The 16612-nt window shown below is 35.5% G+C and overlaps 2 protein-coding genes across 2 annotated transcripts in view; both read right to left on the reverse strand.

Annotated features, from left to right (window-relative positions):
* The window catches only part of LOC107714194 (uncharacterized), a 27808-nt gene extending 26742 nt beyond the window's left edge, over positions 1-1066 (reverse strand). Inside the window, exons 1-3 of the mRNA XM_016519964.1 lie at positions 1019-1066; positions 861-879; positions 516-593 (exon numbers count right to left, since the gene is read on the reverse strand). Of these exons, the coding sequence (XP_016375450.1) occupies positions 516-593; positions 861-879; positions 1019-1066 (145 nt within the window). The remainder of the gene's footprint in view (positions 1-515; positions 594-860; positions 880-1018) is intronic.
* Positions 1067-10886: 9820 nt separating this feature from the next.
* On the reverse strand, positions 10887-12947 carry LOC107714195 (uncharacterized). The gene is made up of 5 exons (XM_016519965.1): positions 12911-12947; positions 12416-12784; positions 12127-12270; positions 11768-11811; positions 10887-11145 (listed from the first exon to the last, which is right to left on the reverse strand). Exons 1-5 carry the CDS (start codon positions 12945-12947, stop codon positions 11032-11034), a joined length of 708 nt encoding a protein of 235 aa, XP_016375451.1. The 3' UTR covers positions 10887-11031.
* Between the last annotated feature and the right edge of the window lie 3665 nt (positions 12948-16612).

Below are 16612 nucleotides of genomic sequence, written 5' to 3' on the forward strand. Positions count from 1 at the left end.
ACACGCTTTATAAGCCATGGACTTCCTCTCTCTCACTGCCGAGTATTGTTTAGCGTATATCACTCTTCTAGCGATAGCTACATTACGGAGCCATTCCAAGTTTCCGTTTCTAGTCTAAGTCTAGTCATTTTGTGTTGCCTTGTTGTCTGTTTCCTGATCTTCTGCCTGTGTATCTTGGATTAACCCTTTGCCTGCTGTTTCGGACTGTGTTTGCACCTTGCCTGGACTATTGCTTGTGTTATTGGATAACCCCTCGTGTCAAGCCCTCTGGATATTGTTCGCCGATCGTAGACACACGCTTGCCCTTTGAACACTCTTTGTCTTGCCTGAAATGTACCTGTTTGCCACTGTTTGACCCATGCCTCTTATGACCACGTCTCTGTTTAATAAAAGCCTGCAAATGGATCTGCACGCCTCTCGTCTCGTCGCCTCCGTTACAATGAGAGAGGGTTGATTTTCATGAGAGCAGTTTCTTATCCATACAATGCGGGAACCAGAAGTTACAGAGTGATCACAGTAGAGAGTGATGTTGTCTCCTGGTCTGACTTTCAACTCCATTTCTGCTCCGTTAGTCTGACTGAACACCAAAACACCTGTAAAAGCATAAAATAACTATATGAAGCACTTCAATTTGTGCTGCCTTACAAAAATATTCACAGTAACTGCATTTTCATTTAGTAATTACATTTTCAAAAAACAATAAAAATAAATATCAGCTCAAGAACTATAATTTATAAGACTGCACTCTCCAGAGGTAGTATTTGTCAGTTGCATACAGTATGTAATTTTTACTACTAATTTCAGTAAAGTAACCATTATATTCCAAAGTAACAAAGAAATTACAGTAATTCCTGCCTTACAAGGAATAATGGTGTGACACTGTGACACAAAATACATGTTTTACTGCTCTATTTATTACAATGATTTGTGACTAGACACATGACAGGAAGCAGGAAGTACAACTGAATAAGAGAGCAGCATGACAAACAAACAGGGGAAAAACAGTCACCAAACTTACCTGGATTGAGGAGTTACCACTTTCAGAGCTCACCTTTCCAGACACCATCTACGAACTTTGGATTACACTTTCTGTGGATTGTGTATACACTTGTGGACACTCACATTGGACTTATCAACACACTGGGATTCTTGGACTGTTTTAGGGTATGGACAAACAAACTGTATTCTTTTAACAGACTGAGTTTACCTGGTTTTAACATGTTGTTTTAAAGTCTTTTATGTGAGCATTGTAAATACACCAATCCGTCTTAAACCAGCCTATTTTTATGTCTCATTCTTTTAACCACTATTCATCTCTCACAGTTAAATCTGACCCCATTTTACTCTTGTAACTCGGCTGATAAGGCCGAGCGTTACAATGGTCAATTTTATAATGCTTAATTTTCTGAAATGGAACATCCTCAATGAAGTATGCGGCAAATGCAACCTCAGGAGGTCAAATACACAGCAAAGTTTGATTTATTATTGTCAGATGTGGCTTAATACTTTCTCGATTTTGTGGAGAGACAGCCACATATACATAAGAAAATGTTCAGCAGATGTCTGTTATTCAGTCCGTTCAGCACTTGGAGCTGTCCAATGTGCTGAATTTCTCCTGGTTCTCCACATTTTGCACGTGAAAATTTTTTCTAATTAAATTCACTATGTTCCATAATTGCAAGGTCAGTGCGTGATATGACAAGAAAACGTAAATTTCTTATTAACTGAAGAATGTCTAATATGCATTTCCTTATCAGTATTAAACAAGTTTTCCAGTAAATGTGAAACTCCATTAGATGTTTTTGTCACGGAAACTGCATGTACAAAAATGTAGTTGAAAAAGATGGTAATTACTTTACACTTATTACATTTTAAAATAATTTTAATTTTACAACACTGTAAACATTTTCAACCTGTTTTAATTGAAAACCCAAGTTTAATGAGCAACTTTGCCTAAAGAAATTTTAAAAACATGATATCGCCCAAAACTTTGAGATCAAAACAGCGTGGCATAATTTAAGTGATTTTAAAAGGCAGTAAGTCAGATGTCACAAAGCTTAGCATAAGTATAGCATACACTTAAGGAAGCTAATTTTTTTTTTTTTGCTTAAAGGTGATGCTGTAAAAGTGGCACTTGTTAGCAAAAAAAATTACAACTACAACTGTGATTGCATGCATGTATGAATTAAAAAAATTGTTGGCTAAAGCAGTTATGTTTTCAGAAAGTGATTCAAAATCCAAAAATCTGATTATATTCAGAAGTTTAAGTGTCATACCATTGCATTTGTAGTAATAAAACAAACTAGAACTGTGGGCTGTTCTTTGTCTATGCTTAATGTCATTTTAAGCAACATTCATCTGTGGTCTGTGTCTATTATTTTCTTAGTAGCTGAAGAATTTCCTGATTAAGGAAGTATATACACTTACATTTATATTAACACCTTGCAGTTAACTTTTTCCAACATGCTTCTTTCTGTTTTTGTCTGTTTTCACACTTACATTCATGTGCATGTCCAGCATGCAGCCACACCAGGTTAAACACAAACACTTTCATGATGTTCACTGTTGCATGCTCAAGTGGAAACATTTGTGGTTTGTACTCTCACCTTCATTTTCACGAACAGTACAACATGAGTCACCACAAAGAAAAAAAAAGTCTATTTACCACTGATATATAACTACTACTTTATACTGCACTAATGTCAGTGTTACATGTTATATTAAGTACAATTATTCTACTATAATTAAAAAATAATATTGAATACATGCTGTTTGTTATATCACAATGTATTTACACAGTAAAATTAATATTTGTGTCTTGTTTACATGAATTGAAAAAAAACTTAAAACACTTCTTATATTAAATTAAGCAAAAACACATTCTGAGAATTTAAATAGTATGTTCTTTGTTTGGAACATAAGATGACATACATCAAACATCAACATAAACATCAATACATGCGTAAAATAAAGGTACCGGTTTGGGGGAATAAAGCCAAGTGTAGTTGAATGCCATAAGAGAAAATGCCACAAAGAATATTTTATTCTGTCATTATTTTGAAAATTATCTGGTGTAAATTACTACTGAACAACATTTCTTTTTTTAAACTGTAATTTATGTTCTTTTGGTTCTGACCTCAGAATAAACACTAAAGTCTGAACGCTGAACTGTTTTTTTCTTCAGCTTTTTCTGCCGTATGGAAGGCATGTCCAATGAAGCGTAGCACACTTCATCGCCATCCTGGAAAAACATATTATATTATATTATATTATATTATATTATATTAGTATACAGATGTAATTTATGTCGCTTTAAAATGCCAAAAATGTGTAAATAATTTATATTTAAATCTTCTTCAGGTTGTGCACATATAATACAATACCTCAACATGTTTGTTCTCAGTCTGTGTTTCAGCGCCAGGAGCTACAGGAAATTAAAATAACATAAGAATCAACTTGGTTCAGATCAAATTAAGTGAGATTAAAAATTGTACTTCACAAGCTCAACTGACTGATCAAAGGCATTGCATAAAGTTTTCATTGCTCTGACTGTGACATCAGTTATTATGTGATACTCTATGAAAGCAAATCCAGAGCTGTAATAACATCTGGCACATCATAGCTGTGGCAGGTGATGGAATTGAGTTCAGGAGTGAATGATCACCTGTAGTTTTCCTCTGACAGAAGCAGTACACACAGATGGAGGAGAGGAGAACACACACTGGACACACACTGGACAGCAGCGTCCAGCAGAGCACACAGTCTGATACAGGAGGTGAGGAGGAGGTGTTGAACCGTTCAGAACCAGGAGACACTGGCTCAAAATCAAACATATGCCATTTTTAATCATTCTCACACTATTCGGTTAAGATATATGTTTTACTTTAATATTCAATTAATAAATACATTTTATTTTTAACATCCTATTCCCCATTAAAAATATATTTAATATTGCTTGTATTTGCAAAGCATAATGCTTAACGAATCAGTATCATTTGGATGTGAAAATGTATTGTGAATCTGAAAGTTTTACAAGCTATTTTAAATGTACATTAACTAAAGAATTTTTGCATTTGCATTATAAAATGTAATTTGTCTGTTGATTATTACTGTTATAAATTGCGTAAACCTTTCATTAACAAACACAAATATGAAAAGATACATGTAGATAGATAGATAGATAGATAGATAGATAGATTTTTCTCACCCAAGACAGATAGACGAGTTGTCATGTTTCCATACTCATACTCATACACTGGGTTTATGATGCCGTGTACACCTGTACGTACTTTTCTTTCTCTTTTCGCACAGTAGTACATTCCCTCATCAGAGACACTGACGTTTGTAATATGTAGATCATAGGAGTTTCTGGAGCTGTTGAGCACGAAACTAAAACGTGGAAACTTCTCCATGAATATTTCTGAAGAATCTATTAAAAGAGATGGTTGATGCTCATGTGAGCAGTTTCTCAACCAAACAATGATTGATCCTGATGGTATGACACAGTCAGAGTAGATAGTGATGCTGTCTCCTGCTTTAACTCTCATGTCCACTTCTGCCCCAAAGACTCTCTGCTGTTCACAGAACAAAACACCTGCAAAAGCAAATACAAGTTCATATACATGAAAGAGGACTGTCAATCAAATCAATACAATGGCATGAAACATAACACTTAAAAACACAAATATGGACGTACACACAAGTATGGTGACTGTAACTCTTCGTCGCTCCATCTCAGTGACCGAAAAGGATGAGGACCTTGTGTGAATGGTCTGGTTCGTAATGGTGGGAGGTATTTATGCTAAGGTACTTTGAATCTCTTGTTGGGGTTGGGATTTGAGGTTTTTCTTATTCTGGTCATTTGTCCCACTTATTTCTTCCTTTTGAAACATACTTTGACAGGAATTTAGATTAGTGAACACAATATAAATTCCTGTTATTTTTCAATATGGTAAAGTGATCATTTTTACAAATGCAGCTGTGTGAGACTTTAAAAGAGGCTCAGAAGCCATATATTCAAACAAATGGTAACATTATAATGACATACAGTATAATTGTTTGTTTTTACAATATAATGATATACAATGTGGCAATAGAGATGACCTGAAGTGCTGAGCATCATAATGGGTTTCCTGTTTTGAATCTTTTTAACTACATGGCTATTGTTTTCATCAGCATCTAAAGCCATGAGAATTTCCTGTATGTGTGAGGGTGCTTTTGTAAACGAATGCACTTACTTAAAGACGTTTGTTGAACTGGGTTCTGAAAAGTTGTTGAAAATCTATTTTTGTTTCTGGCTGTAACCACAAAGCTTTCCATTCAGTTACTAGTGCACTTAATCACAAGGTTGTGGTTTCCTGTTTTAGCATGTCTAAATTGTATTTCAGCTCAGCTCAGGGTGCTGGCTAACAGCAACTCCCCTCTCACCACTGGCCGAAGCCTCCTCATACTACCTGGAGCCCTGCTCATACTACTGCTGCTGAGGGTGAGCTGTGTCTGGCCTCTGCGATTTTTAATGCAGGATTTGGAAGAGGTTATTTCCCAAAACCTCCCTTCCCCACTGGTTCTGCCCAACCCTGAGGGTGTGTTCACACTTGTCATGTTTGGTTCGATTAAAACTAACTCTGGTGCGATTGCTCTGTTAGTGCGGTTCATTTGAGTAAGTGTGAACGCTGCCATCCAAACCCTGGTGCGCACCAAACAAGCGGTCTCGGTCCGCTTCCAAACAGGTGCGGTTCGAATGAAATATGAACGCAACACGTACCAAATACTTCTTAACGAACCAAAAACAGGAAGTAGTGACAATATGCGACGCTATGCGACATGATTTGACGACACGGAACGAGCGGAGTATCCCAAACAAAATTAGCAGAGGGCAAACGTGGAGCAACGAGGAGGTAAAGTGCCTTTTATGAGCTCTTCGTGAGTTCGCAGGTGGTGAAAATAAAATCATAAGTACACGCAACACTGAGCGTGCTTAGTCCAGCAGACGGCATTAGGTGTATTTCACTTAAAGCGGCGCTAAGCAGACCGATCGGTGAATGGGTACTTTGATGTCATACACGATCGGTATGCGCAGAACCGCTTTAGGTCGAACACACCTTTTGTTTGGGGTGTTCGGTGAGTTCCGTCCTGAAATATACATCATTCAACCCAACCAATCAGGTTGTGAATGTATCACTATGCCTTTAGGTTTGGTTTCTTTAGGTTCGTTGTCAAAAATGCCAGTATGAACCCTAAGCGGACCAGGACCAAATGTATCGTCAAATGTAGCATGTCAACAAGCTTGCCCCCCGCACCCCCACCCGCCCCCCTAAATTTGGAATCGTATCACACCACACAATTTTCGGTGCAATGCGCAGTTTGTCCTGTGGGCGGCAGTAATGGGAAAAAAGCAAAACATCACCAGCTGAAAAATTTAAATCTGCGTTGGCTGGCTGGCGCAGAGACAAAGACAGACGCGTTTTTACAGCACTGCGCATTTAAACCAATCACACACGATTGTGTTGAGCTTATGAATGCAATGGCCAATCAGAGGCGTTCTGATGAGTCATCGCTGAAACACCGGAGTTTCTTGTTCAGTGCGCGCGCGCGCTGACTGTATTCTGCTCTCTGGCGAATTCTCTCTCATCATAAACAACAAAGTGCAGATGTGCATACGAATGTAAGTAAAATATTAATTTCCCAATGTAAACAGCTTCAGTGATTTTAATGGGAGTTTTTGAGAGTGCTTGAACTCTGGCTAGACTGAAGTCAGTGATAATGTTTTTTGATAACGTAAATGTTCTTCCCTCTCTTTCTGTACCATGAAAGTGTTATAATTAGTAACTTACAATTTTTTTATTAAATACACATTAGATACAAAGTCAGTCGTATTCAAAATATTTAATGACATGACACCCATATCTGGTACTTAAGTAAAAAGGCGAGTTTTTATGCAAAGTTAATAGATTACACTATTAGGCTACTTTGCTCATCGCCCATTATAGATCAACTAACATAATCTGTTAAGGTGCAAAATGCATTTACTTACACATATTTGAGAATCGAGATATTTTATGATATAGTTAACACGTTTGGGAATATTTTAAATTAAAAGGAAAAAATAAATAAAACATAAGCCTATATCAGTTATAAAGTGCTATTGTGGCTGCTGTGTGTCACATGACAAGCATGACGACAGTCAGATGCTTTTACACATTTATTTACGGCAATACCATCTAATTGAAACATAACATTAAACACACACACACACACACACACAAATGGACTTGCACACAAGTGTGATGACTGTATCTCTGTAACACGCCATCTCAGTGACTGATAAATGTGAGGGTCTTCAGAGCGGATGTCAGCTCTTATTTGATTGGCTGACTGTGGTGGGAGGTACTTCTGCTTAAAAGCTTTGATCAATTCTGTCTTTGTACTTTTCTTTATGAAAAACAAACTCTGACAAAAATCTTGCTGCGTGTGATGATAATGAAAATCAAGTGTGCGACAACAGAGAAGACCTAAAGTGTGGGGTAATCATTATGTGTTTTAGTTATGTAACTAGTTTGTATATTGGTCTCTAAATACATAAATTAGTTACTTGTACATGTGTTTGAACAAGAATACGCTTGCTTGAGATGTGTTAAGCTCTGGGTTCTGAAGAGGTGTCAAAACCACCAATCATTCCATTACAACTGTGCGCTCTATGCAGACACTAGCTTACACACTGCACATAATAATGCGCATACATATTTGCAAGGTTGTGGTTTCCTATATTACTTACCAGCTCTCAGCATTGAGAAGACAACTTACCTTATTGTTAGAAATATAGTTATCAATAATAATGATGATAATATTAATAATAGCCTAAGATGCTATTATTGTGATGTGAAGGGCATTTAGTTTTGTAAAGCATTTGCAACTGCTTTTTAACACTTAATTGGAAGCACCAGAATTAAATTATGTCATCTGTTACACAGAGACTACTGAACAGACATTTAGAAGTTGATATGAAAATGCAAAGTATTGAAAATCAAAACATTTATTTAAAACACACTTGCAGTCTTCATATACCCGCTTCAACACTTGGGCCAAAAACAGGAAATACATCATGTAAGTAGACAAGTGATCAAGAGAAAAGACCACATGTGTATCGGGACAGACTGCTAATCTCAACATTTCTGCTCCCATGTGACCCATTAGATGTAAAGTAAAACAGCTTTTAGGCTATTGATATGAACGGTGACCGGGAGGGGACATGTTCGGTTCACTTATTTTTGTCGTGGCCATAAGATATTAACTCGTGGGAATGTGATAATATGTTGTGGCCAGGAGATCATTTTGTCGAGGTAATGACATCCTTATGTCGTGGCCGTGCGATGTGAAACTGTTGCCTCGAGATGCTCTGTTGAGGGAACAACATCCATTTCTTGTGGCCACGACTTCTTATGTTGAGGGAACGGCATATTTTTCTCGTGGCCACGAGTTTAATGCGTAAACAAACCTGTGTGACCATAGCAACCTAGGATCAACAGATATGGATCAACATTTTTATCCATCCCACAGTCTTGTAAATTTGTTAACTGATCGTGTATTTTTATTTCATATTTGTAAATTATAATTATATGTATTATTATTATTATTATTATTATTATTATTAAACTGTAATAAAATAATATTATTATATTAACTGGTTTAGGGCTATATTTTTTATATTTATTGTTGTAGTTCCCCTTTCAATTGTATCGCTTTACCTAATTAACGTTCTGTATAATTACCATATATTTTGCAAATAGTTATACCAATAAGGTTTTGACTTTATGATCGTGCCAGTGTGTGACAATAAATGAGAGTGTTGTGTTTTCATTTACAAATTCATTCCTCAACTAAATTATAGCCTATTAATTAGCCGAAATGAAATGAAATTTTATGTTAAATTCAACCTTTAAACTGTTCTTCCAGTAAAAATTCCAGTCATAAAGCATAATCAAAGCTTTATTGGCATGTCGAGCATAGGCTATTATTTACAAAACTATTCAGTACTAAAGAGATCGAAATGAAGGGAAAATAATTCAAATACATAACAACGAATATAAAAATACAACCATAATAATAATAGTAATAATAATAATAATTATTATTATTATTATTATTATTATTATATATAAATATTACGGGAAAAGACGATCAGGTAATGGAGACTGTGACATGGATAAAAATGTTTTCTTGTAGGCCTATTTTATTTTATGTAGGCTACTTTATATAACATTTATTCATGCTAAATTAATTTGAATGCTGTCTACATCACGCGCTATGGTTAATATAATAATTTAATAATGTAATAATTTCTATAATAACTAATATAATTTCTTAATTCAAAATAAAATATTAATAAATTAATCTCTGATTATCCTAGGTTGCTATGGTCATGCAGGTTTATTTACGCATTAAACTCGTGGCCACGAGAAAAATATTCCGTTCCCTCAACATAAGAAGTCGTGGCCACGAGAAATGGATGTTGTTCCCTCAACAGAGCATCTTGAGGCCACGACTTCACATCGCATGGCCACGACATAAGGATGACATATTATCACGTTCATATGTTGTGGCCACGACAAAAATAAGTGAACTGAACATGTCCCCTCCCAGTCACCGTAGATATGACTGTTTAAGCATAATTTGTACTTCTAAAAGTACTATTCATTTACTTATTTCTTTATGTAGATTTCTTTATTCTTTAAAACATTTAATAAGGAGAAATTATTGCCTACACCTGAAAGGTCAGATTAAGTTCAGAATATTAACCCCTAGATGAAACCAGTGCGTTATTATGCTTTGAACAGTAACACATATCTGACAGACAAATACACTAACGCATGTCTGTTTTAGGGTGGAAACATTTGTGACCCTGTCTGTGAAAACCCAGCTAAAGTCATTTTTTGGTGATTTACTGTTTTCTATATAAAATCATCCTTCATAAAGTATGAAAAACATTCTGTGAAAATGTAACATTGATGTCTTTATTACTGACTTAGTAAGATCATGTCAAAGATTGAAATCATAGTGAAATTAATGGTTGAAATCAAACTTTGATGCTTGTTATTTCATAATTAGATTTTGAGACTTTAGCCTGGATTTCACAGAGAGGGTCACATTTGTGGTTGGTACTTTTAGCTTTTAGCGATGTTCAGTTTCTATTTGGGGTGCTATTTATAAATTGACTTTGGCGTGCATATGATATGCAGTTTTGGCGTAGTACATATAATACACACCTATCCCCATACCCTTAATCCTTAACCATTGCGTAACATATGCACGCCAAAGTCAATTTCTGCGTTTAAATAGAATGTCAAATAGAAATAGAAACTTGTGGTATTGATACGCACATTCATGAGATTGGGTTGAACTTTGTCTCATATTTGAAGAAGTTTGCTTTATTGATTCTGTTATTTTTATGTTTATTACTGTGAAGCTGCTTTTAAACAATCTGAATTATAGCGCTATATAAATAAAGGTGACTTGACTTTATGTCACCTGTGTTTTACTCAACAGTCTAGAATGTAGCTCTTATGGCACAGAAGGACATTTTTCTTTTTTTTTTTAAACTACGGCTAATAAACACCTAATTATTATTCGAAGTCTCTCTCTCTCTCTCTCTTTCTCTAAAACATATAATTATTATTTTATAATGAAAATAAAATTTACAAGCAGAAAATGGGCAAGTAACATTTAATAGCTAAATTAAAACTGGAAACCTTTTTCTATTTTGCTAGTATTTTATTTCAACATTTTTAAAAGTGATTTACCTTTTGTGAATATGTTTTGCTTTATGGAAAATTACATATGTAAATGTGTAATTCTATTAAAAAATTTGTTCCAAGTTTGTTGCATGTGTATGCATGCATACTAAATGTAGTTAAAAAAAAGCATGCTTAAGAAAAACACAAGTTCAGAATCAAATCTGAAATTGCTGAGCACAAAAAGAGTGATCAATAGTAGGCAGTAATTTTGCAGTAGTATGTATAAATTGAGCAGGCAGAATCACATCTTGGCATAGGGTTGTGCAGAGGTCAATAGTCTATAAGAGGCTTCAGTGTGAAGGCAGATCTTTCCCATCTTACTCATCTCACACTGATGATTCTCCGTAGGATCCCCCTGAAATGAATAGGAGATGCACATGAGACAAACTTTGACATTGCAACCCTAGTGAAAAAGTAATATATTTAAAATACATTTATTTCATACTAAGTATAGTTCAAATCTATTAACATATTTATTGAAATATCGCTCGAGACTTACTGATATAATAATTATAATTCAATTTTATTTGGAGTACTACTTGTGCACAATGCATACTTAATATTAAGCCTAAAATGTGTTTTAATGTCACTATTAATAAGGACTGTATGATCTTTGAATAATATTGGTCTTTAAATGCAAGATATTTAAAGTGTACCTAAAGTATACTTGCAATAGTTCCACTTTAGCATAATCAAATATACTTCAGTATATCTTTAGTTGGACTTCAGCACTACTCCCGCACAATTAAAGTGTATTAAGCACAAAATGAGTTTCAATTAGTCCAATTTAGCAGACTTTAAGTATACCAGTTTACCAAAAGTACAATTGCAGGGTATTTTTATTTAGTACATAAAAATTTAAATGTATTTGTAGTATACTTAGCATGAAATAAATGTATTTCAAATACATTTTAGTATATTTATTTTTCACTAGGGAAAGCTTGAAAATTTACAGAAACAAATAATAATATAGATACCTTATTAACATCCGCTGTGAGTATCTCTGCACTCCACGCAGAACCTAAATATCATATGAATATATGCCAGTAAAATGAGAAAATAATGCAGGTCTAAACGCAGGAACTTCAGCGCACATGTGCTCTTAAACATAAAAATGTCAGTGCCATCTAAATACATAAATATTACTGTATAATTGTAATACAGCTTCCTTTAAATTTATATTTCCTATTCTTATTTTTAGGTTACCATTTTTTTAGTACAAAATGTAGCGAATCAGCTCATGGGGAAATATGAATAATTAATCATAACTAGTTATATTTAATTTAGGTTTTATATTCGAAAAAGGTGTCAAGGAAATGAACAGTGAATGGGTTACCTGTAGTTTGAGCCTGACAGAAGCAGAACACACAGATGGAGGACAGGAGTGAAGAGAGGAGAACGCACACCGGACACACACTGAACAGCAGCGTCCAGCAGAGCGCACAGTCAGGAGGTGCAGAGGGTTCAGAACAGGAAGTCACTTGTTCAAGATAAACACAAATGTATTAATACACATATTTTTGTTCTGTTCATCTTGTTTTTTCACAGAGAAAGGTAAAGTTCTTCAGAATTACACAATGTGATAATGACTCACAGAAGTGTTTTCTTACCTTCCAGAGAGAGACGAGTTGTTCGGTTTCCATAATAGTACACATCTGATGAGGAGATGATGCCTTTTTCATCTTTATTTACCTTATTCTCTTGTTCTGCACAGTAGTACAGTTCCAGATCAGAGACACTAATATTAGTAATATGTAGATCATAAGAGTTGCTGTAGCGGTTGTATATAGAGCTGAAACGCTGAAATATCTTCAGTTCCCATTTCGTAAAATCTATTACGAGATAGGGTTGATTTTCATGAGAGCAGTTTCTTATCCATACAATGAGGGAACCGTGAGTAAAAGAGCGAACACAGTAGAGAGTAATGTTGTCTCCTGGTCTGACTTTCATCTCCACTTCTTCTCCATAGATTCTTGTCTGATGGAACAGTAAAACTATAAAAGAACAAAACAACTTTAAAAAACACTTCAAATTGTACAATTATACAAAAATATTCACAGTAGTGACACTGTCATTCAAAAAACTCTCAAAAACTACTGACAAAGTATACTTTTTCTTACACATGAGCACGATGAGAGCAATGCTTGACCTCTCCATCTTAGTGAGTGATTGTGAATAACTGACACTGGTGAGGGTCTCAATGTAGACGTCAGCTCTAATCTGATTGGTTCACGTCAATGGCTTTCTTCATGAGGGGTTGGCAGTAAATTGAGTTGTTGTTTGGATGTAAGAAGCATGAGAGCAGTTTTAACCACTCACCAGTTACAATTATAGACTTTTTGGCTCTGATTTGGCATTGTGATCAGCCACCTGATTGGTTCATAAAAATTGAAATGTTCAAGATTACTTTAGATTATCTGATAGATATGTTCAGCAATATCTGTGGTTCAGACATGCAGATTAACATCCTTATTTGAAACACTTTGTACTTTACATTTCACATGCAATCAGCCAGTCAGTTCATGCCTGTCATGAGTGTCTAGTATTTTGAATCAAAGTTCACCTGCAAAATTCATGAGGTTCTTTGTTTTATTGTAATAGGTTCAGTTCAACATCTAAACATGTCAAAACAGGAAACCCACAAGTTTTTCATTCAGACCGCTTACAAACACTTCACATTTGCAACACGACATGAAATGCTCTCTTCACATCTCTTAGTTGATCAGTGGTCAGCAGGCACAAATGTTTCCGTTACCTTTGTGTGGTTTTGAGTGTAGGTTAGAGTGGACATATTTGAAGGAGAGAAGCACTTGTTCAAATAACTTCTGCTAATGCTTTATGGTTAAACTGACACCGACAGATGTCCATCGAGCTGAAATTAGCTACATTAAATTATGAGACAGAAATATATGAGACAGTCTTTTGTGTAAGACAGTGTAATTTAACAAAATACAAGTGAAGATCAATAAATCATGTCCAACTACAAAATATAAGTGCAATGTTAGTGTCACGATCTGCACAGGGACACGAAGATTGAGGATCCAAATGCAGTTTATTTCAGGGGTAATCCAAAGCCATAGTCCATAAACAGGCATAAGGTCATAAATAGGTTAGTCAGTCCAAACAAATACGATCAGGGCAGAAAACTTTAGACAATAAGGACAACCAGGAAACCAGACAAAGATATTAAACACAACAACGGAACCAGAAAAAAAAAGACTAAGAACAGCAGACAGACACTTGCAAGACTAAGCAATGAATGAGTGAAAAACCAGGCTTTAAAAAGGGTGAGACTGATGGGGTGATGAGAAACAGGTGATTGCAATGGATGCTCAGTCCGGGCAAAGGATTATGGTACATGTAGTCCAGGGTAGAGTGGCAAGAGTCAGGGGTGGAGTGCCCTCTGGTGGAGTTCATGGGCACTCCAGCTGGAGATCGTGATAGTTAGCAAGACTTACTGGTCCTTATGGGTCAAATAGATTTATGGGAGTATAAAGGAACAGGTTTTTGAAAATTAAAGGAGAGTGAAGAGTCATGCATATGCCCCATTCTTTTTATGGTAAAACTTGTGCTAGACCGGAAATTATAGAAAGCACTGAAACCATATAGCAACATTTTTCCCCATTTTAGAAAACCTCAAGAACAAAGTACAGCCTACATTAAATTTACTCAGTGACCATTAGTTAATTAGTTGCTAAACATGTGGGTGGAAAATCCTAGTCCAGAGATGACATTTGCCAGATGTTTGCAAATGTTTATAAATATTTGAAAATGATTAAAAATAATATTAAAATCTGAACATGTTGAACAAATCAAGCCTTTGCAGACACTGCATACAAACTAAATTCACCACAAACTCACCGCATAAGCATTTACAGACACAAACCAACCTCTGTCCTTTCTACTTCTGTCTCATATGCACACAATCAGTAAACTGAATGGAAACATTTGTGGTTAAGATGGTTGTCTTTTTACATGAGAATGAGACAAGACCTTTCTTTGAGAGTAAACAAAGACAGTAAAGATCTTTTGAAGAACAACTGAGGGTTCAAAAGAAAACCTTCAAGTAATTGATGTCTGCTTAATTTCACATTTATTTTAAATGCACTAAAGAATCAATTATGCACTAGTCTGAAAGATAACAAAAAAGGAAAATAAGGAATGTATCTTACTACTGAGGAGCAACTAAAATGAGCAGGTTTTTTTCATTTACTTCGGAGTTGTAAGACAGCACTCAAATTTTCAGGTTTTGCAGCCATGCATACTTTATTGCCTATAAAAAGCATTATATATGCATAATATGCATTATATGCATAATGAAAGCATTATATGAAAATCACAGACACACATTTTAACCAACAAACATGATAATAACATGATGTTTCAATGATATTGGCTCCTGCAACTTTCGAATCTATTCCATTTCTGTTCTGACAGGAGCGTAAGTAGTGAAATCTGAACTCTGCACTCGCGTTTTCTTGTGCCGTTTTTGTCCCCTGGTCATCACGTCTACAGATGCATAACACACTTCTTCATCATCATTCTCCTGGAATAAAAATGTATGTTTTGTTTTTATTATATATCACATATTTATTATATATGCAGTAAAATTATATATTCCATATGGTGGTTAAATGTTTGCATAGGTCATACCACAACAATCTTTCTACTTTTCGGCTTGTCTTTTTGATCAGCTGCAGAATCTAAAATTGATTATTTAAATTAGAACATTTCAACAGATGCAGGGTTTTTTTTAGTGCTCATTGACAAAAGCTATCTAAAGTATTGCGTAAATTAGTAGTGCTAAAGAAGAGTATTAACCTGTGAATAATTACCTGTCATTTTCCTACAATAGAAGCAGAACACACAGACAGAGGAGAGGAGAACACACACCGGATACACACTGAACAGCAGCATCCAGCAGAGCACACAGTCAGGAGGTGCAGAGGGCTCAGAACAGGAAGTCACTTGTTCAAGATCAAATAAACACAAATGTATCTATGAATGTTAATAAACATATCTGTGTTCTGTTCATCTTGATTTTTCCCTGAGAAAAGTAAAGTTCTTGAGAATTACACAAGCGATGATATAACTAGCAGAAGTGTTTCCTTACCTTCCAGAGAGAGACGAGTTGTTCGGTTTCCATAATAGTACACGATAGATTGGGAGATGAGGCCTTGTTCATCTTCATGTAGCTTATTCTCTTCTTCCACACAGTAGTACAGTCCCAGATCAGAGACACTGATGTTAGTAATATGTAGATCATAAGAATTATTGTAGCTGTTGTGGATAAAGCTGAAACGTTGAAATATCTCCATGTCTAGTTTCCTAAAACCTATTATGAGAGACGGTTGATTTTCATGAGAGCAGTTTCTTATCCAAACAATGCTGGAGCCAAAAGTTACAGAGCGATCACAGTAGAGAGTGATGTTGTCTCCTGGTCTGACTTTCATCTCCACTTCTGCTCCATTGATTCTTTTCTGATGGAACAGTAATACTGTAAAAGCACAAAATAACTACATGAAGCATTTCAAATCGTACTACCATACAAAAATATTCACACTAAAAACAGCTGAAGAAGTCTGTTTTTTCTTACACATAAGCACGATGAGAGCAAGTCTTGGCCTCTCCATCTTAGTGAGCGATTGTGAATAACTGACACTGGTGAGGGTCTCAATGTAGACGTCAGATCTCATCTAATTGGTTCATGTCAGTGGAAAGTTTTACCTAAAGCTGCCCGCGTCATGAGGTTTCGGCAGTAAATTAGGTTATTGTGTGAACATCGGAAGAGTGAGAGCAGTATTAACCAATGATCCATTACC

Source organism: Sinocyclocheilus rhinocerous, unplaced genomic scaffold (assembly GCF_001515625.1).
Source record: "Sinocyclocheilus rhinocerous isolate Xijiao unplaced genomic scaffold, SAMN03320098_v1.1 scaffold1591, whole genome shotgun sequence".
NCBI classification, from domain to species: domain Eukaryota; kingdom Metazoa; phylum Chordata; class Actinopteri; order Cypriniformes; family Cyprinidae; genus Sinocyclocheilus; species Sinocyclocheilus rhinocerous.

Excerpts from the sequence above, each read along its gene's own strand:
- LOC107714195 (XM_016519965.1), bottom strand. The coding sequence starts at position 12,947 with ATGGAGAGGTCAAGCATTGCTCTCATCGTGCTCATGT. Across the intron at positions 11,812-12,126 it reads CTGTCAGGCTCAAACTACAG|GTTCTGCGTGGAGTGCAGAG; the intron begins GTAACCCATTCA and ends TATGATATTTAG. Across the intron at positions 11,146-11,767 it reads TCACAGCGGATGTTAATAAG|GGGGATCCTACGGAGAATCA; the intron begins GTATCTATATTA and ends TATTCATTTCAG.